At 36.1% G+C, this 23430-nt stretch overlaps 1 protein-coding gene across 1 annotated transcript in view; it reads right to left on the minus strand.

The window, feature by feature from the left end:
- The window catches only part of AGBL4 (AGBL carboxypeptidase 4), a gene marked incomplete at both ends in the record, with an annotated part of 1136473 nt that overhangs the window by 460505 nt on the left and 652538 nt on the right, over positions 1 to 23430 (minus strand). The window contains 1 exon segment of the mRNA XM_080691412.1: positions 22520 to 22736. Coding sequence (XP_080547538.1) covers positions 22520 to 22736 — 217 coding nt within the window.

Genomic DNA, 23430 nt, shown 5'->3' on the forward strand with positions numbered 1-23430 from the left:
AGTCTAAAGCATGTTTCCAGGCCCCAGATAGTGGTGATGGACAGAGGGGAGAGAAGTACCACCTGTCTTCTAGTATCAAAGATTGTTTGGAATTTCCTCCTGGCATGACTGAACCCCCTTAAAAATACACATTTGCCAGACATTTCTGGTTACTAACATTCTAGCTGAATTTAATACATTTCTCCAATTCCTCATTTCCCTTTTGGTGCTTCTACAGTTCACCAGTTCAAAAAAGCCAGAACCTTAGAAGTAAGCTTTTATTACTTTCTTTTTTATCACACACAACATTCAATTAATCGCAAGACCTGCAAATTTTAATTCCTGGATATTTCTGAAACTTCTCAATTCTTCACTCTTTCTTAGTACTGTCACAATTGTTAGAGATTTCCCTAACAATGTTCCCTGCCCTCTAATCCATCCTCCATATATTGATCCAAGTGCACTCAATGTAAAATAAGTGTTACTCCTCACTTAACCCCCTTCCTTGACAATCCCACCACAACCAGAAAACACAAAATATAAAAATAAAACCCCAGACATTCCTTTCATTGTGGCTCTTTCTGTTTCCCCTGAGATCCATATTTGTGTACCGTCAAAACCCTGTCAACGAAACCAATTCCTGTTCAATAGAATAACAGAATAACTGTCTCACGTTGAAATCATGTGGCACCCTGGTCTTAGACTTTCAGCCTCCAAAATTGCGAGAGATAAATTTCTATTGTTGATAAGCCGCCTATACTATGGCACCTGTCACAGCAGTCCCAACTGACTAAGATGCTGTATGTGAGAAGATGATAGATGAGATGACCAAACTGATTCTTGAGAATCTAAAATGATTCTCAAGCAAACAACACGAAATTCCCAATCAGAAAGCCAAAGCGCATGGTGCTCTCAGGGTCTACACGGCGCTTCTGCCCTCAGTCTTTGGATTTCTCAGCTGGAAAAGAAAGGTGTTAAGAGACTAATTTTTCAGTTTCTTTCTGGATCTAAACTTCAATGGCTTCACCTTCCAATATTGCTGGCATCATGAATGGGAGAAAGAGATGAAAACTCCCAGCCATCTGTCTCCCCTCCACCCCTGTGAAATGGCAGCTTGGATAAACAATACCAAGATTGGGTAATATTTGCTGACCTACTTAGACGAAGTTAGTAAACTTTTAAATATGTATGAATATTACTGGATGAAAAGGAGGAGACTGATTTAAATGGTTGCAGTGCTTATTAGTATCTTATTATTATCCACTTTAATGTAAGACAGATACTGAAAACCTGTATTTTCTTGTTAACAAAATAATGGTCTTTTAATGCCCTGCTATGGTAAATAGACAGAGAAATCAAATTATATTAGATGATGATGTTAAATAAAAAAGAAAAAAAGGGAGTCCAGCCTTCAAGAAATTAACCCAATCAGAGGTTCTCTAGAGAAGAGGAATAGAATTCCTATGTTCCATTTTCTGAAATTATATCTCTTTGTGAAGGTGAGCAAAAAATCTGAGCTTTCTTAGCATTTTCTTCTTTTAAGAGATATGAATTAATGTATTTACTTGACAAACATTTCTTGACAACCTACTGTGTACCCAGCAATCTCACCCACCTCTTTGTAGCAACAAAAAGGAATAAAATCCAGATACTCCTCTTGAGGTCTCCTCTAGCTAGTGTGTGTGTGTGTGTGGGGGGGGCTCACAACCAGGACTGTTATAATCATAGCTTTAGATAACAATAATGATGAGTTGGTGTTCATGCCTTGGTAAATTGCAGAATTCCTCTATAAGCCTCTTTAACCCCCTCTTTAATTCCTATTGGCATGTTAAATCAGGAAAATAGGTGAGTCAAGATGGAAACTATTTAAGATATATGCTAGTATCCTAAAAAATAGGTACTATCAATGTCTATGCTACCACTCATGTATACATTTGTGGGGTAGGCACTGTGTTCCAACACTATGCTAGGCTCTTTACAGTAATTCATTTATTTTTCCTAATAATTATGAATAACTCCAAAAATCAAATGAGTAAACTCAGGGTTCTGTGAAAACACAGTACTAAATATCAGTACTAATATCCATCTTAAACAAAAGCCTTTGATCTCTATTAATTCCCATTATTTTCCTAGTAATGAAAACATAGTAAAATAATTATCCCACTGGACTGGAGAATCTAGGCTGGCCTTAGAACTGCAGCAAGTAGGAGGAACTGTCTATTTACCTAGTCATCCTTGCTGTGGAATAGAGGACTGCAGACCACTTGGATGTGTTCTTGCTGGGAGCTTGGAGGCCTCATGAAATCAGGACAGGGCTTAGACCACAGAACCCACAACTATGGTCCAAAGTTCTGACCTAGAACAGAAACTAGTGGGGCAAGCTTAGTGTGGGTACCTTCAAGGTCACAGAGAAAGACGGGACTGGAGATCCAGCAGCTCACTCTGGCTCTGCCATTATCAAATTGTGTGAACTTAGTCCTTTGCTCACTCAGTTTCAGTTTCCCAAACTGGAATAAGAGTAGGTTGGGCCAAATGATTGCTTCAGCTTCTTCTATCTCCAAAAATACTATGTTTTGAAATTCCAAATATTCAAGATAATCATTATTTAAGTATTCTTTAAATGGCAATGCACTACCATATTAATTCTAACTATACTTAACAACACTGTAAAGTTGATTTTATTATCCTTGATTAAAAGAGAAGAGCCCTGGACTTTAAAAGGTCAGCCCTAGGTTACTTGTCCATGGTTATATAACATGTTACATAACATTTATCTATAGTGACTGCTTTTAAATAGCAGAAACCAGATCTCTCTGACAGCTAAGTTTCTGAGGCTGGCCTCAAACCTATGCTCCTCCTGTCTCAGCCTCCCAAGTGCTGGGCTTACAGGTGTGAGCCACCACGCCCGGCTCTGACCTCTAGAATCGCATCTTTTCAACTATGCTGCTCTCACCCATCTAAAATAGTTGAGGACATTATCTCATGGATTTTTCAGGCTCATCTTCTTTCTTCATAGCTTTAATTCAAAAGAATTTGTGTGTTTCACTGCTATAGCTTTGGCCCTTGGGACACTGTGGGGCATACAGTGGCATTTAATATTTGTCAAACAAGTGAATAAATATTAGTAATAGAAAGCATAGTAAAATAATGTTTCATTTGAAATCAGACAATTTGGATTCCAACATGAACCAGTGTGAATCTGGGTTACTAGTGGCCTTATCAATACATCTGTTTCCTCCCAGGTACATTGAATCCAAAAGCTACTGGATTACACAGGATAACTGTGAGCATTGCATGAGTAACAGACAGTAAAGTACTTGATAAAGAATAGGTTAAATGTACATTGTGTTAAGCAGCTTTATTGAGAAATAATACATATACTATAAAATGTATACACTTAAAGTATATAATTCAATGATTTGGTATCCACAGGGTTTTGGAAGCATTGCCATAATCTAATTTTGAATATTTTCTACAGTTCAAAAGGAAACCCTATGCCCAGTGCGTTTTCACTTTCTATTCTCTTGTTAACCTTCCAGCTCTTGGTAACCACTAATCTACATTCTGTATCCACAGGTTTGCCTGTTTGGGACAATAGGCATTTATAGAAACAGAATCATATAACTTGAGGTCCTTTTGTAGCTGGCTTTCTTTACTCAGCATGACTTCAAGATTAACCCCTGTTATAGCATGTATCATTACTTTATAGAGAAATATTATTCTACTGTACAGATATACAATATTGTTTATCCATTCATTATTTGATGAATATCTGTTGCTTCCATATTTTAGACATTATGAGTAATGATGCTATAAACATTTATGTTCAAGGTTTTTTTTCTGTCTTCACTCTCTTGGATAGATACCTAGGAGTGTAACTGCTGGATCATACAATGACTTCCTACTTAACATTTTAAGAAATTGCCAAATTTCTTTACTCAGTGGGTGCACCATTTTATATTTCCACCAGCAATGAATGTGGTTTCAAATTCATATTCTCTCCAGACTTTTAATTGCCTGTCTTTTTTATTATAGCCATTCTACTTGGTGGGATATGATTTTTCACTGTGGTTTGCATTTCTTCCTGATGGCTTATGATGGCGATCATTTTTTTATGTCCTTATTTTTGTACACGTGTGTATCCTCTTTGTATAACTGCAGTTTAGATCATTTTCCTAGTCTTATATTTTATTTTGCCTTTTTAGCTGAGTTTTAGAGTTCTTTATGTATTCTTGAGATAAGCCCCGTTTTCAGATATTTGATTTCAAAATACGTCCTCTCGTTCTGTAATTTATTTTTACACTTTCTTGATGCTATCATGTGCAACACAAAAGTTTTTAATTTTGTTGAAGTCCAATTAGTCTTTTGTAACTTGTGTTTCTGCTGTCATATCTAAGAAACCACTGAGTAACCCAAGATCACAAAAATTTACTCTCATATTTTCCTCTAAGAAGTTTAGTTTTAGCTCTTACAATTAAATGAACATTTGAAGTTTTATTTTATTTTGGTTTTTGCTTGTTTCTGTTTCCTTGTTTTGTTTCACCAAAGAGAGAATGGGGATTCAGGAGAAGTTGGAAGAAGGTATTGGCAGTATGGGAGGAAAGGAAATAGCAGCAGCAGCAGCAGTGGAAGAACACTGGAGCTACAGGAAGGGCTTGTCAAGCATCCTGGGCCTATACCACCACCACCTCTGGAAACAATCCTATAGAGACAAACAGAGTGAGGGAAGAAGGTTACCCCTATCTTGTTGCCAGCTATGTGATTTCAAGGGAAGCTGGAAAGCTCAGTGGTCTGCTGTGAAGATCTACAGATTCTAACCTACAGGCTATTGGCCAAATCTCACCTGGAGCTTCCAGCTTCAACTGTCAGCATGTGCCAGCTCATAACCCTCTTTTTTATGGATCCTGTGTTTTGTCCCCTTCTCTGAACTATAAACAACAGTCATATATTAATGTTCCCAAGCCATCACTGGTTGGCACATACACTGAAAGTAACACAAAGCAAACCTCTTGGAAGTAAGACTGGAGAGACTAAATTGATTCTGAGGCCAAAATCATGTTGCAAATACCTTTAAAATTTGACCTTTCTGAGATCTTTAAGTCATATAAATATAAAAAGTCCAAAAGTTTTAGCTAGTGAGCTTTTCTTCAACTTTAAAACAGTTTTCCAGAATACTAATAATAGGATTCTAGGAAAATGTCCAGTTAATTTATCAATTTATCATTTATCCTCCCTGCAGCAGTACATTTTTGTTAGAAAATGAGTAATAAGAAATTGCAGCTGATTCTATTTTCTTTATCCTAAGAGTCTTTAAGAAGTTATTCCCCATACTTGCTTTTCTGAGTTTCTGACCACTCTCTTTGCAGTATTTGTGTTTTAAGGGATGTCAGAACTAGTTAATAGATGGATTTTTATTTTGCTACCACATTGCTTTTACTTTTTGTCATGTGGTTTTAATAACATAATTATAATCCAAAACAGATAGAGTAGTATATTCTCCAGATATAAGCATAATTATAGTATTAGTTGTCGGCTCAGTCCATTCTGTTTTTTTGAATTGATGAACAATCTTTGGAGACTTATTTTGGGACCCATGGTTCCCTACTGCTATATCCAAACTACTTCCCTTAATTATCTCAGAACTTTCTTCTCTCATTTCCAAACCTCCTTCTCCACAGCTTCCAGCCATTCTCAAACACTACAGGGTGAATGATTTCACCAGTTAGCACCTCCCAGTCTGTACCCTCTACCACATCTCATATATACCATCCTTTCGCTCATGTGTCCTCTAAGCTAAAGTGAAAATATTACCTTCTCTAAACAGTTCTTTCTTATTCCTCAGCTAAAGTTTTATGTCCCTACCAATCACCTACTACTTTGTTTTTTCTCTAGAGGTATTTCCACTTAGTAATGTAATTTGGGACAGATTATATAACTATTATGCCTCAGTTTCTTCAACTACAAAATAGAGATAATAATAGTCCCAGCTACATAGGGTTGTTAAAGAATTAAATGAGATAATAAAAAACCTAGAATAGTGCTTGACATTAGTGTAATAATGTTGACCATACTGATGTACTCCATGCTGTTACCTGTTTTAATTTTCATATAATAAATTATCTGCCTTCAGGAAGCTTAAAGTCTGACAAGAGAGATTATATTATGAATGTATTATATACAAATATTTATAAACAATTCTGAAGAAATTTCACATCTATCATTTACTATCTACTAGAAAGGTTTCATTTCGGAAATGCTGAAGATAAAATTACTATGCTCAATTTGCAGATAGGGCCCAGAGAGATTATTCAACACATAAATAGTAGATTCAAAATTTAAGTGTCAATATGGTTGTATTTTTGAAGATCTTCCTACCCGAATTTTGACTATTTAATTAGGGATTTCTTTGAGAAACTATCGATACTGGGAAAGTTACAAATGTATAGATACAGAGGGGTTACGTAAATACCAACATTACATAGTTTATGAACAGCAGAGTAAGTAAGAGTTTGAACCTATGTAGCCCAGGTTATACTGACATATACATCTGTTTTCCTTCTTGCTGTTTGATAGGTGTTGAGTTAGTATTTGAAGAAAAAGTAGATAAATAAGCAAGCAAACCTTGCAAATGGGTCTGGAAGAGAGAGGAGTGACATGAAAAAAAGAGAAGCTAAGCTGAGTCAGCAATTAGGCTTCAGGCCTGAGCTGTCCCACTACTCTGGGTAGCTCAGGAAAGTCACCTCTCCACTCAGGGCCCCAGTGTCTACAGCTATAGAAAGAAATACAGGTTTTAAAATGTTGTTCATAATTAAGCCTTTACTCAAACTAAGGTCATATGTGTTCTCTCAGTTGTGGAAGCCAGAAACAAAATAGGAAAAAGGGGAGTTTCATTACAATAAGAAGAGAGACCAGTAGAATAATGGAAAGGGATCACAGAGCAAGGAGAAGACGGAGGAAAAGAGAAAGGAAATGGACAAAATAAAATTATGTTCAATTATGAAGATATCATTACCAACCTTATAGCATGCATGGGGAGGGAAAAGAAAGCTATTAGGATGAGGTTAGGAGAGAAATACACCAAGATATGTGTGCACACATGAATGTATCACATTTAATCTCACTATGGTATGTAATAATATTGTACCAATAAAGTATTAGAAAATAAAACAAAAAAGAATGGAGATGTGTTTCAGTGGTAGAGTGCTTGCCTAGCATGCATGAGGCCCTGGTTTCAATTCCCAGTAACACACACAAAAATTATATATATATATATATGGTGTGTGTGTGTGTGTGTGTGTGTGTGTGTGTGTGTGTGTGTGTTCCTCGAAGCCCTTCTACCTCTACCTCCGGGCTACACTCCCAGACCTATTTTATATTTTTATTTGGAAACAGGGTCTCTTAAGCCAGTGCGGCTGGCTTTGAATTTGCACGATCCTCCTGTCTCTGCCTCCCAAGCGCGGGGATTACAAGCATGCGCCACCACACCTGGCGGTAAAATAAAAAATATTTTTGAGTTTTCAAGTTGTCAAGACCAGAAGAGAACTAAAAAAAAATTAGACATAGTTCTTAAGATTAAGAAGCAACCAGTTTAGAAAAAGAGGTTTGACATACATACAACAGAGTCATAAGATAGAGCATGAATATAAGTGTTTAAAAATAGAAAGAGAAATTGCTGACAGGTTCGTTATAGCTGAGGGGACTCAAGTATAATTTCTGGAGGCCTTTGAACTGGGCCAAATTTTATCTGATTCTGTCATTTCCTGGTGTACTTCATCAATACACAGTCATTGGGCTTCACTTTGCAATTAATATCTGTGCTTGGATTCGGTGTAGTTCTTGTGCTCACAGAATGTACAGTCAGACATAATAACTTCATTTCAGCAGCTCACCAGATATACTGACTCCAGATATATATGGACTCCAATGGGGAAGTGTTTTTGTTTGATTTTTCATTTCTCTCTTTTTGACTATTGGATCATAAAGACATTTCTTTTTGACTGTACTGGGGATCAGCCCAGGGGTATTTGACCTCCAACCTATACTTCTATCCCTTTAATTATTTTTTATTTTGAAATAGGTTTTTGCTAAAATTGCTGAGACTGGCCCTGAGCCTGCAATCCTCCTACCTAAGCCTCTCAAGTACTGGGATTATAGGTGTGTGCCACCTTGCCCAGAGTTGCTACAATATTTTATTTTAAAATGTCCATTTTTTTAGCTGGGGGTGGTGGCGCACGCTTGGAATCCCAGCATTCGGGAGGCTGAGACCGGAGGATTGTGATTCTCAGACAGCCTTGCCTACTTAGCGATGACCTCCACAACTTAGTGAGAACCCTGTTTAAAATTAAAAAGAATAAAAAATAGGGCAGGGGGTGTAGCTTGGAGGTTGAATGCCCCTGGGTTCCATCCCCAGACCAGAAAATAAAATAAAATAAAATGTCCATTTTTAACAAAAACTTATAATTCATATAAATAAATAGGAAATTATGACCCATACTCAAGAACAACAAAACAGGCAAAAGAAATTGATTCAATGAACCCAAATGTTGGACTTAGCACACAAGCCTTTATAATATGTTAAAAGAATTAAAGGAAATGACATCTAAAGATGTAAATGAAGGCAAGATTACAATGTCTCATAAAATAAAAGCATATCAATAGGGAAAAAGAAGTTGTAAAAAAGAACCTAATGGAAATTTTGGAGATGAAAATTACAGTAATTAAAATGAAAAATTCACTAGAAGTTTCTATAGTAGATGTGAGCTGGCAATAAAAAATAAGTGAATCTAAAGATAGATTAGTAAAGATTATGCAATCCAGAGAACAGAGAGAAGATTTTTTTAAAACATACAGAATCTCACATAAATGTGAGACATCAGTAAGTGCCCCACCATATATATAATGGGAGTAGCAGAAAGAAAGGAGAGAGAGGAGCAGCAAAAAGTGTTTAAAGAAATAATGGGTATAAAGTTCCCAAACCTGGTGAAAAATGCCAATTAGTTGTCTAATCAGTTCAACAAACTTGAAGTAGGTTAAACTCATAATACAAACACACACACACACATCAGGGTCATGATAGTCAAAATGTTGGAATCTAAACACAAAGAGAATATCTTAAAATCAGAAAGAATAAAATGACTCATCACATTCAATGAAATTCCAATAAGATCATAGCTGATTTGTCATCAGAAACAACAGAGGGCTGAAGATACTGAAATGGCATATTTAAATTGCTCAAAGAAAAAAATCTGTCAACTTCATTCAATGATGTCAGGACTACTTTGGTATCAAAACCAAAGTACACCATAAAAATATCACAGGAAAAAAACTATATATTAATATTCCTTTAGGGTATAAATACAAAAATCCTGAACAAAGTACTAGCAGACCAAATCCAGCAACATATGAAAAGGAATATACATCATGACCAAATGGAATTTATTCCATGAATACAAGCTTGGTTTAACATTAACATCATTTTAATGAAAGAGAGAAAAGAAACCACATGATTATCCCAATAAATACTGAAAAAACACTTGATAGAACCCAACACACTTTCATGACTGTCATCAACAAACTTGAAATAGAAGATAACGTTCTTAATAAACTTCTGATTATAAAGAGTTTCTATAAAATACCCTCAAGGCGAACATTATATTTATGATGGAAGATTGCATACTTTACCTCTAAGATCAGAACAGACAGAAGTCCGTTTTTGCCACTTTTATTTACTATTCAACTGGAATATTCCTAATAACCCAGAAAATTATGCAATAAAAGAAATAAAATAACGAAATAAAAGGAAGAAATAAGCATATTTCTATTTGCAGATTATATAATATTGTGCATAGATAACCCTAAGGAACTCACTAATAAACTATTTTAAATAATAAATGAGTTCCTTAAGGTTGCAAAATGTAATTTAAAAATATAAAGCTTGCAAGCCGGGTGTGGTTGTGCACGCTTGTAATCCCAGCATTCAGGAGGCTGAGCCTAGAGGATCGTGGTTCGCAGACAGCCTCAGCTACTTAGTGAGGCCCTCTGCAACTCAGTGAGACCCTGTTTCAAAATAAAGAATAAAAAAAAATAGGGCAGGGGGTGTACCTTAGAGATTGAATGCCCCTGGATTCCATCCCCAAACCCTCATAAATAAATAAATAAATAAATAAAGCTCAATTTATATTTTATATTTCATTTAAAAAAATAAAGAAAATTTTATTTGCAACAGCATCAAAAGTGAAATACTTAAAATTTAATTTAACCAAATAAGTATAAGTCTTGAACGCTGCAATCTACAAAACAGTATTGAAAGAAATTTAAATATTTAAATAAATGAAGAAATATTCCATATTTAAAAATCATGGCATTTAATATTATTAATATAGCAATAATCTGCAAGGTAATATACAGATTTAATGCATTAACTATAAAAATACTCAGCTGGCTTTCCTTATGGAAATTAACAAGGTGGTCTAAAATCCATGTGGAAATGGAATTAACCTGTCATAGTAAAAAATGCTTTACAAATAGCAGAGTTGGAAAGCTTACATTTTCTGATTTCAAAACTTATTACAAAGGTACAGTATTTAAGATAATGTACACAAGTAATTAAGTAATTATTTAATATAGTAATTAAGATTGTGCACAAATATATAGACTAATGAAACATAACTAACAGTCCAAAAGTAAACTCTTATATCTATGGTAAATTTGCTTTTGATAAGGGTGCCAAGGCAAGAAAAAGGGAATAAGAAAAGTGTTTTTACCAAATAGTTCTGGGACATATATAAGTTAGAACCTTTCCTCACATCACTCACTAAAAAAAACTCGAAATGGATAACCTCTGTGTAAGAGCTTAAACTATAAAACTCTGAGAAAAATCATAGAAGTAAATATTTGTGACCTTCGGTTAAGAAATATATATATGAAATATATATACACATATATAACACACATACATATACATATATAACATATATATATATATATATATATATATATATATCATATGTTATGGGCCAAAGCATGTATTCTCCCATGATTCATAGTGATTATTCCCAGTGTGATAATATTAGAAGGTACTGCCCTTGGAAGGTAATTAAGTCATGAAACTAGAGCCTTCATGAGTGGAATTACTGCTCTTATATGAAGACACAAGAAAAAATGCTTTCTTTCCTCTTCTGCTCTAGGAGGACACAATAAGAAGAGAGCCATCTGAAAACCAGAAAGCAGAGCCTCCCCAGTCATTAGCTGAGGCTGGCTGCAAACTTGTGATCCTCCTGTCTCAGCCTCCCAAGTACTGGGATTACAAGCATGTCTGCCTGCCTTTTTTTTTTTTTTTTGACATGATGTCTTTTTTTTTTTAAGATAAAAGGGGAAATAGTTTAAAAAAAAATCTTCCAAACTAACTAAAGTAGTTTTCAGTGAAGAAGTTACTTTAACTTTGGCCAGGGCCAGTGAAGGGGGAGGCACCCCTGGTTATGATGAAGGCTGAGACTTCCCGATAAACACTTACTGCTAGAGCAGGTGTGTAATGATAGAGAATCTGGGTTCCTGTTCATTTCATATCTTGGTCAAAGAAGCTGCTGCAACTTTATGAGATGTGCTGATTGTCTGAACTAGGCTATGATAGCATAGATAAGAAAGGACGTATCCTAAGCATATTTGAGATGTAGCTTTGATAATAAATGGTGATAATATGAGAGGAGTTACTAAAATGATTTAAATAAAACAGACTTTTAGCTTGTGTAACTTTAGTGATGGAGATACATTTATGAAATAAAGAAACCCACGAAGAGAGCATTGTGTGGCAGTCTGGGTTGGCCTTAGCAGTTTCAGGTAAATCAGACTTGATTTGCCCTAATTTTAATGTAACCCAATGTTACAATTCCCAGCATCTTCTATCCCAAGCCCTTGCTCACCCAGGGTTAAGATTTGGGATGGACAGGGCACTTACATTAGCAGGGTCAACTGAAGCCTATTAGCTAGATGCTGAGAGGACATAACTGCCTTCAATTAATTTGGACTCATTTTAAAGAGAAGAGAAAAAACTATGCCAAGATAATGGTGACTTGTGAAGTGGCCTGCTGGAAGGGATCCAAAACCATTCAGTTTGTTTAATTTAGAGTGTCTGATCCATGCAGGGTTTGGTGCAGATGGGAGTCCACAGAACTCTCCTGAGAAGTGGATTAGGAACTGATAATTGAAATTACTAACTTCCAACAATTACTCAATTTAAAACTCAGCCAAAAGATGTAATTATTTTTCATCCATTTGCTTGGTCATGTGGCCACCTGAAAATCCATGATATTTTTCTCCAGTGGGGAAGAAAGGGAAGGAACAGAAGGAAACCAGCTTATTTTGAAGTAATCCTGCTGGCCAGAACTGTGTTGGCCCAGTCTAGCCTCTTCTGCACTACTATCGTCTGTTCCTTGGCTTTCCTGCCCAAGGTCATTAGAGCTCTTCTAGCTCCTTTCTGAGATCCTGGAGTTTCCACTCATGTCCGTACAACGCCTGGTGCAATCCATCAGACTCTAGATCTTAAATTCTTCTTAATCTTCTGACTGTCACTGCATTCCTCTTCCTCTTTACTCTGGCTCTCTGACATTCTCTGATTAGACCAGGTTCTCCTTTAATCTCTTCACATTGGCTTTTTAATTCAGATCTTGGTGTGTGTGTGAGCCTAACTTCCCAGACAATTAGTTTGGTTTAGATTCTGAAAATCTTTTAAGTTGGGGATTTTAAGAATCTCTCCTGTTCTACTTACCCATTCTCATTGTGACTTCAGGTAAAGACTATCCTACCACCCCTTCTCCCCGATCTGGGAGCCAAAGGACTGCTGAGCTCTACCAATCTCACAGAAGGCATTGGAATCCCAAGATGGATAGCTATTTTCCCAGGGTCCTTTATTATAGAGACCTGTCTAACCTGGCCCTACCCCAGGAGGAACTCTTTTTCTCTTTGCCATGTGGTTCTCTTTTATTCATCATGGAACTGAACTAGTCATTAGATAAAAAATTATATATGACCCTTTCTAACTCTTCCATAGTATGTGATAATTAAGAGATACTAAAGTAATTTGAACTAAATTGACTTAGAGGCAGGTAAAATCTTGGTACATGTACTAAGTGATATACAACTGGAGTTGGCAGCATGAACAAGCCTAGAGATTGATGTAAAATGGATATAAAATGGCAATATAGGTGAATCTTTGATAATTCATCTCCATTCTTGGTCTTGGGTCTTGTCCTGTTAAGCATTTGCATCCTTGACTTACTACTGAAAAATACTTATTAATTTTAAAGCTTCTGAGTGAGGTCACTAGTATTCTGTAGGTACGTGAATCTAAGAATCAAAATTATCATAATAAGCTAAAGAGGTTAAGTGAAAAGTTTCATAATTTTACTTTAAAAAATCTGCTGTAAACTAGTATGATATTCCAAATTGAGTTCTGGAACAACAATTAAAGGATATGAATGGTAAAACTGGTGAAATCTGTATATAGTCCTGCATTTTAGTTAAAAAGTAATGTACCAATGTTAATTTTTTCACTTTTAAAAAGTCCTTTGTGATTGTGTAAGATGTTAATTAAAAAAAACTATCTGAAGGGTATATGAAAAATCACTATACTATTTTTTCAAGTTTCCTATAAATATACACTTTTTCCAAAAGAGAAGTTTACTTAAAAAGAAAAAAAAAATTAAGTAACTTTATTTAAAGAAAACAATAAAAATCTACTACAGGGAAGCCTGGCTACCAAAAGAAGTTAATGCAATACTAACTGCATTTCTAGAAAATTAATATTTAGAACATGAGTGCAAAACATACGTGCAAAGCATCCCACCTTGCCTTCAGATATTTAGATCTCTGTGGAATTTTACATTCAGCTCTAGCTTTTTAAGAAGAAAAATTAACAGCCTAGATCATGTGTTAAGCAGAACAACAAAGATGATGGCAAGAAGTTTTAAATCATGGAATATAAACATAGAATCATGTGGAGGTGGAGGAAGAAAGGGATTCCTGTGGGGGAGACTGGGGGTGGGGGGACTATGGTTACTGCCTCACGATCTTTGCAGGCCTGTGCAAAAGCTAAAAGAGCAAGCACATGAAAGGCGGGCCCAGAGGGTAGAGCTAGAACCAAAGAAAGGAAGTTACGGGATGGTGGCTTTTTTGAGGATAGTAAGACTCTCTTGCCATTGAATAGGTGGCTTCAAATGATGTGCAAGCAGAAGTTGAAAAGTCAAACTTATGGAATGTTCAGAGAAAATGCTGTTCTTTATAGTCTAAGGGCACTGCCCATGGGAAATGACAAAATTTGAATGAGACTCCCTTACTCTTTGCCAACTTTAGAGGTTTGTGTCAGAAACAGAAAGGCCAGCTTTCTGGTGTTTTGCTATAATGTTCTTACCACTATACACTGGTCTGTATCATAGTTTTCCTCTTGGCGCTCTTGGAGAACAGATCTCTCTCTCTCTCTGCCTATGAGAAGGAAAGTCAACTGAGCAGGAAAGCAGGAGTTTACCTGACTTCTAGTCAGGAAGCTCAGCTGCCACCAAAAGAGGCAGCCTGGAGATGCAAGGGTTAATTGCCACCAAGGTCATTTTCCTTCCTAGCTGGCTTCTCGCTGTCCTCAAGATAGAGTCAAAGTCTTTAGGATGGTGTTTAAAACCCTCGTGACTTGGCCCTTACCTACCTCTCCTGCGTCTGTTACCCTTCCTCCTGCTTTCTTAGGCTCTCCACACATAGAACCTTGCAAAGTTGTCAGAATGCACCAAGAATTTCAGCCTCTCTACTATGCTGTGTGTTCAGTTCAAGGTGCCTCCTTTTTCAAGACTTCCTCCCTTCCCGTGTGCCCCATCTCACCCTACTGCTTCTCTTCTGTCAGGTCTCTTATCATTACTGCACTCTTAGTTTTTACGTCTGTGCTAAGTACTTTTCAGGGATAGGATACATTTTATATCAATGGTGTCTTGGCCTCGTCTCCTCCATCTTCCCTGAGCTTTGTGATGTTCTGCCTTGGTGCACTCAATCTTCTCCAACATTGGCAATTTAGGGTTCTATTAAGGCAGGAAAGGTTGTGAGGAGAAGCCAAGAGAGAAGTGCTCACTTGATTCAGAGAGATAGACAGTGTCCACAGCTGGCAGCATTATCTGTGGAAATGTTCATCATTAAGATGGGAAAATAAAGAGAAGTCAGGGTTGTGTTATTAGGATGAGTAAATTTCTGGCTGAAAGTGGGTACAGGTTCAGCAGAGACTAGTGAAGGCCTAAGTAAGCTACCTACTTGTGACCCACCTTAAGGTTACACATAAGCACATAGGAAACACAACATAAAAGAGAAAAATAAGAGCCAGGACAGACTTGAAACCTTCATAAATTTTGAATATGTTCAATTATCTCCACACAAACCAAACAGCAAGGGATGCAGACTTTATTGGCTTAGGGTGAGTGAGTACAACCTAACCCATCATAGCATACCATTAACATATACAAACCCTGAGAATAAAGGCTTCAAAGAATAATAAAAAACAACTGAATGAAACTCAACAATAAGAAAACAAACACATCAATTAAAAAATGAACTAACGGCCTTAACAGTTACCTCACAAGAGGAGATATACAGATGGTAAATAAGTACATGAAAAGATGTTCCACCTCACATGTCACCAGGGAACTGCAAATCAAAGTCACAAGAAGACACTACTACACACTTTCTAGAACATCTCAAATCCAGAACTCTGACAATGCCAGTGCCAACCAGAACATGGAGCTTCCAGAATTCTCACTCACTGCTGGTAGGAGAGAAAAATGTGATGTTCACTGTGAAAGTCATTTTGGTGTTTTCCTATAAAATTAAATATGTTCTCACCATTTAATCCAGCATTCATGCTCTGTGGTATCTATCCAAAGGAGTTGAAATTTCATATCCACATGAAAACCATCATGCTGATGTTTATAACAGTTTTGTCTACAATTGTCAAAACTTGGAAGCACCTAAGATGTCCTTCAGTAGGCAGATAAATTTATATAATTAATATATGGAATATTACTTATTACTAAAAAGAAATTAACTATCAAGCCAAGAATAAATATGAAAGAAACGTAAGTGCATATTTTTAAGTAAAAGAAGCCAATCTGAAAAGGCTGTACAAATACTAAACTCACACCAGGCATGGTGGTGCACGCTTGTAATCCCAGCATTTAGGAGGCAGAGACCAGACGATTGGGGTTTGCAGACAGCCTCAGCTACTTAGGGAGGCTCTTTGCAATTCAGCAGGACCCCGTTTCAAAAATAAAGTAGACTAAAACATAGGGTTGGGGGTGTAGCTCAGAGGTACAGTGCCACTGGGTTCCGTCTCCGGTATCACACACAAAAAAAATACTAAACACACAACATTCTAGAAAAGGCAAAACTTGGAAAAACTAAAAAGGTAGGTGGTTACTTGAGCTCGAGGGACGGAGGGAGATTAGGCAGAGTGCAAATGATTTTTAAGGGTATTGATGGTGGGTTCATGCTATTATACATTTGTCTAGATGAAAGAATGTAGAGTAAGAGTGAACCCTATTGTATTTGATGCAGTCAGAGTGATAATGATGTTCATCAGCTGTAACCCATGTACTACTCAGCTAGGGGTGTTGATGATGGGGAAGACTTATGCATGTGTGAAGGCTGATAGAATATAGGAAATCTCAATTTTGCAGTGAACCTAAAACTGCTCTGATAAAAATGTATACTTTTAAAATACAACTGAACAGAGATCTCAGAGAAAATTCCAGGATAATTCATGTGCAAAGATTAGTCTTTTCAACAACTGTTACTGGGACTCATGTCATGCCATGCACAAAATTAATTCAAAATAGGTAACAGACTTAAATATAAGCTATAACTATAAAAATTTGAGGAGAAAATCAGTGGAGGAAACCTTTGTAACCTTCAGTTTGACTGAGTAGATATAACACTGAAAGCAGAAGCCATAAGAAAATATTGATATATTGGACTTCAAAATTCAAATTTTCTATTCTTTAAAAGGCATGGTTAAAAGAATAAATTTAGAGACAGGAATATACTGGGGGCATATTTGCAAAGCATATATCTGACAAAGAACTCTCACATTTAGAATACATAAAGATCTCTTGAAGTTTGATTATGAGAACACAAATAACCCAGTATTTAAATATTGGGTAAAAGATTAGAAAAAGATTTGCCAATCTTTTCAAAAGATTGACACTTTACCAAAGGAGATTTTTGAAGGGCAAATAAGATTATTTGTACAAATGGTAATTTATATTTATGATGATTTATGAATGGCAAAAGAAAATGATCAATATCATATAGTCATTAGGATAATACAAATTAAAACTGCAACAGCCATTACTAAAATGGCTAGAAAAACAAACCAAGAGATGTTGTGTGCATATATGAATATGTCACTTTGGTTCTCACTATAATGTATCATTACATTGTACCAATCAAATTCTAAAGTACATACACACATAAAATTTTATGCTGATAAGAATATAAAATGACACAACTATACATTTTGATCTTTTTTGAAAAAAGTAAAACATAAATTTACTATTTGATCCAATGACTACTTCTAGAAATCTATGAAAAATATAATTGTCTACTTAGAGATAGATGCACTAATGTTCATAGCAAGATTATTGATAATAGCCCCAGAGTGAAACCAATCCAAAAGTCCATAAACAGAGGAATTGATAAAATTTGGTATATACTTTCAATGGACTATTATTGAGCATTAAAATGAATAAACTATTGATAGGTACTACAACATTGATGAACCTCAGAAACATAATGCAAAGTTCAAGATGTATAAGATGATTACATATTATACAATTCCATTTATATAGAATGTTCAGAAACAGCAAATTTATAGTGTCAGAAAGATCAGTAGTTACTTAGGACTGAGAGTAGAAGTAGGGACCATCAAGGGAACTTTGCAGGATGATGGAAATGTTTTAAAACTAGATTGTGATGATATCTGCATGACTCTATAAAATTGTTAAAAATCATAAAATTATACTCTTATAGTAGGTGAAATTTATGGTTTGTAATTATATATCAATAAAGCTATTATAACAATAACAGAAAAAGATATTTCCCATGATGTCTTTATCTAAATGTCAGATCATGGTTTCAGTGAATGTTCAAAAGAAATTTGTTCAGTGAGGTTAGAAGGGGCTTCTGATGAGTAACAAAATAAAATGCCATTTGGGATGATATAATTAGTACTAGAGGCAGCTATGACCACCACAGTGATTAATAGTTCTAGAACTAAAAATCCAAGATCTTGCTTCCTGCCTACTCTCCCTCAGATCTACATGTTGGCATGTTTAGCCTTCCCACTTGTAATTATCCTCCCTCCAAATTGGAAGAAGGATTAACTAATTATAGTGGTGCCTTCAGACACAAACCATATTGAATACCCTGGTAACCGAGAATTGTCCTGTCTGCAAAAATATGCTAGAATGCCTTAACGTCTCTGCTATCTGCTTTCAGGCCCAGAACAAGAAGACCAAACCAACTCACAGAGATTTCCCAGTCTAATTCAGCCGGCACAGGCACACCCTACACATTCATTATTTGTTTCCTTATCCTTAAGATACTGCTTTGGATAAGATGAATTTCTTTCTCTAAAATCTACTTGGGTCTCAGTGTGCCCACGTGGTGTGTTAGAAGCCAGGAGTTTCAACCTTGTTCCTGATACAGGCTACTCAAGTAGATTTAGCAAAGTGACTTATCTTTTTAGTCTTAGATTATTTATTCCCTGGGACAATTCTCCCTACTCTATTAAACTACAGTAACAAACCTGGTGCCTTGTGGTTACTGAATCTGAATAAAGGATGGAGCCAATATGACAGTCAAGGATTTCCAAGAATTGGGCTCCAGTATTCAGCCTCTCAAGCTTCTCCAAGCCTTCTGGCACTCCTCAGTATGAATTCCCTGTTCTGATCAAAGCAGACTTTTAACTGGCTACTACCATCCAGTGATTCCGGTCTCTCTTGCTTTCTAGGCTGCCTTATCTCCAACTCTGTATTCAATCATCCTACTTTTACTTCAAGATTCAGCTTAAAGCTCAGCTTCTCTAAATGTTTATTCAGAATGTTAATTGTGTGTGTGTGTGTGTGTGTGTGTGTGTGTGTGTGTGTGTGTGTGACAGACGGACAAACCGGGGATTGAATTCAGGGAGGGGCATTCTAACTCTGAGCTACATCCCCAGCCCTATTTTTTTTTTAGACAAGGTCTTACTAAGTTGCTGATGGCCTATTAAGTTGCTGCACCTGGCGTTGAAACTGCAATCCTCCTATCTCAGCCTCCCAAGCGCTAGGATTATAGGCATGTTCCACCACAACCAGCTGAACATTAATTCTTTACAGAATGCATGAGATACTTAACTATGTAATTTTCTAAATATTATAGCTGATTTATCATGTCTTATTTTCTCTGATATAGGATACATTTCTGGAAATACACTGCGATTCATATAACCTTGTTATATACCCTTATAGCTACTCTCACAGAGGTCTGAAGTACAACAGATATCTCAAATTATTATTTTTCTGAGGACCTCCTTAAGAAACAATTTGATAAGCTCCATTCAAGTCCAGTTTTCTCACAGATGACAAAATAATTGTCTCTGGAAAAGGGAAATAACATTTAAAGTCATACAAGTAGTTTCATGTTAGAGCTAGGAGCTGATTCAAGCTTTCTGAGGCAGAGTTCCAGCTGTAGCTCAGTATCAATTCTTCTTCATAGTTATAGGACCACCAAATTTTAGATAATACATGGCCACTCCGAATAAGGATTTCTTATCCGTCCTGTTACTGTGCACTGGTTGAGCCTGAGATCCTCCTGTCTCGTTCACCTCCCAGGTACTGAGACTACAGGCGTGCACCACCATTCCCAGCTGTGCATATGAGTTTTATTAAATGACAGTGCCACATAACCTCTCTCCCCCACTTCCCTCATCCTGATACATAAAACATGGATATGATGGTAAAATTCCTATTGGACCAATGGGAATGAGGGCTCATCCCAGAGATGGGAAAGCAGAAAACTGATAGAACCTGACTTCCTTAGGCTTTCAAGGAGGAGAGCTGCAATATCAACTGTGTATTGCCTATATCCAGACTTTTACATTGAAAAGAAATAAATTCCTATGTCATTCAAGTTTGTTATATTAGATATCTTTTATTTTGGATATCTGTTACTAGAAGCTTAACTTATTCTGTTATTCCTCTTATCAGCCTTTTGCTTCTCCTAGCTCTTCACAATGCCTTTGGACATGTCTTACTTCATTCCTCCATTAATTCAATCATTCACTCAATAGACATTCAATGTGTGCCTTGATTCTGCCTGACATAAATCTAGGAGGGGCTGTGGGTAAACACAGGAGTGAAATATACAGATGTTTTTCTTAAAAGTCATGAATGTTGAATGAAATTCTCATTCTCTTAAATCATATATCAAATCATACAGCTGGAAAACATGCATCTCAGAATTCCTCTGATAATCTCATCTCAGTCTCACTGTCTCTAGTAATATATTACTGATCAGGCTAAATGCATCTTCTGTGTTCTATTTTCCCTCTGTGCCCTTCACACTTTCCTTTGCCCTAGAAGGTAGATCTGATTGGTATACACAATTGGGCTCTCTTGACTTCTGGCTTCTGATTGAATTAGCCAATAAGGATCCTTAGCAGAGATCAAAAGAAGGTAAGAGAACAAGGACTATGAACAATCAAGTGGCATGTAAGCTTTGGGTCATATACACTAATGTTCCCAAAACACTGTATTGTTTAGTGATATCATAGTCATCTTAGTTTGTGTATGTGTGTGTGTTCTATGATGTCCACACAATGAAAGAAATCACTTGACGATGCATTTCTCAAAACATGTCCCTGAGGTTAAGCAAGGTATGACTGCATTTATTATTCTTAGTTTTCTCCCTAAGGGGCTATTTCAGGGTTGTTGTTGTTGTTGTTGTTGTTGTTGTTGTTTATTTTAACTAAATATCACTGCTCTTCTCAAAGTGACCCAACTAAATGACTCTCTGGTTTGGGGTTCTGGTAGCCATTCTCTTCCTTGATATTAGCCTGATCTGTTATTAGACCTAAGAAATTTCACTTGTGGTTTCCTTATATACTGCCCACACCTTGCAAATAGCTCATTTATTAAACCTTCAAATTATCCTATTTTGAGATTACCATCTGTTTCCTACTAGCATGCTAGCTGATATACCATGTGTCTCAAATTTTAGTTCAAAATCTATAGGCACCACATACAGAATGGCACCCACCAGAAGTACTATAAAAAAAAGGGTTGGAGAGGGTGAAGATACCTAGCAATATCTTAGTGCATAGAAACACAGACTATAAGAATATCACCATGACCAAATGTCAGGTCCCTGAGACATATACATGCCCTCTTTATTTGTCTCTTTTTAAAGGTAGCCTGAATTTGCTTAGAAATGAGACTCACTTCTACATAGAACCTACAGTAGGCAAAGTCTATTTATTACACCAAAACATATCAGAAGCCATAGTATAGTATTTTCTGCCTATTCCACCACTATCTTTACTTGGAACCTCTACAGACAGTTCAAAAATATATTTTAAGCCAGGCATGGTGGCGCACGCTTGTAATCCAGCATTTGGGAGGCTGAGACTGGAGGATCATGGTTTGCGGACAGCCTCAGCTACTTAGTGAGGCTATCTGCAACTTGGTGAGACTCTGTTCAAAATAAAGAATAAAAAATAGGGCAGGGGATGTAGCTCAGAGGTCAAATATCTTTGGGCTTTGGGTTCCATCCTCAGACCCACAAAAAATATATTTATAATATATATATTTTATATTATGTATATATATATATATATATATTAGGGGTACATTACCCACTTTTAGATAGTGAAACATAAAATCCAACTATCACCCACTTATTCTTTATTAGCAACTAAAGTATTGTTGACAACAAAGAACAAAACCTATGAATTCAATAAAAAGAATGACTTTAGATTTTGGGTTGGTCAGTAGAGAGGAAAAAAATATAAAAAGTAATTTACCCTCCTTCCACAAAGTATCCAAGTCCTAATTCTCAGAACCTGTGTATATGTTACTTTACATAAAAAGATACTTCACAGGTGTGATTATGTTAAAGATTTCAAGATGATTTTATCCTGTATTATTTTGGTGAGCCCAAAATAATCATAAGAATCCTTTTTAAGTGAAAGAGGGAAGCAGAACCATCTGTCTCATAGCTTAATATTATTTCCTGGTGTTCATATTAGCAAGGAATCACGCTATGAAAACAATATTTTAAAATATCATTAAATAATTATTAATAGATATGTAATTATTAATTTGTTGTAGTATTATTTAAATAATTAAATTATTAAACTTCCAGAATATATAATCTACAAAGCACGAGTGTTCATTATTTACATTCTATAAAACCCATTGCTAAACTCTGACCTTAAGGTTGCCTGTTTCTAAAAGGGACATTCCAAACCTGGCACTGGCCTTACCACGCTCTGGCCCAGCTGTTCCCGAAAGAAGTAATCCATGTTTCTCTTTTGCAGGCTGTCAAGGTAATGCTGGAAGCGGGTGTATGTATATGGGTAGCAGTAAGCAAACTGGTAAATATCCTCCTCTCGGTCAAAACAGAAGGCAAAGGACATCACATAATTCTTCCTGTGGTCCGGGCAGCGATAGTAATAAACATTTTTAGGTGGAAGCCTTTGCCTGAAAGATACAAAGGAATTTGGGGATATCAGATAGTAGTTGAAGCTTCAAAAGGTAACAAACAGCCCTAGAAGAAAAACTCTATAGCAAGAACCCTGGGTGGTCAGACTGGGAGAACAAGAAAGGGTCAAAATATATCTGAATCTGCTAGCACTTTGTTCAAAACCGGGCTCTACCTTTCTCAGCTATTAGGAAGATGCAAAGTTGAATAGATAAATCAAGTTTTATGCATTTGTTTATCCTTATTTTAAGTGCTTATTATTTGGCCAGGTGTTATGCTATAGCTTTAATGTTCAAAGGTGAAGAAGATAGGCAAGGTCTCAGTCTTCATGGAATAAATATTCTAAATAATTGGTTGATATAGTTACAGACTCTAGAAGTTTATTGAGGGGAAATAAAGAATATAATATTATAGAGACTTAAAAGATTGGGGCCTACCTAGTTTTCCCAGCAAACCTTGGTATTTGTTTTCATTTTATTTAAGTATAGCTTTTAAAATAAACTAATATGCATTATAAATATTCAAAAGAGGAAAAAATATTTGACATTTCTCTAAATTTTTGACATTGATTTTCTATAGAGAATTTCATGAGACTGATGTTCCACAGAAGCACTTTTGGAAACACTGCTTTAAAATATTCTGTGTGGGAAATGTTGCTAAGCCATCATGTTCATTCTCCTGTTAGGAACATCA

Source organism: Muscardinus avellanarius (genome assembly GCF_963383645.1).
Source record: "Muscardinus avellanarius genome assembly, chromosome: 3".
NCBI classification, from domain to species: domain Eukaryota; kingdom Metazoa; phylum Chordata; class Mammalia; order Rodentia; family Gliridae; genus Muscardinus; species Muscardinus avellanarius.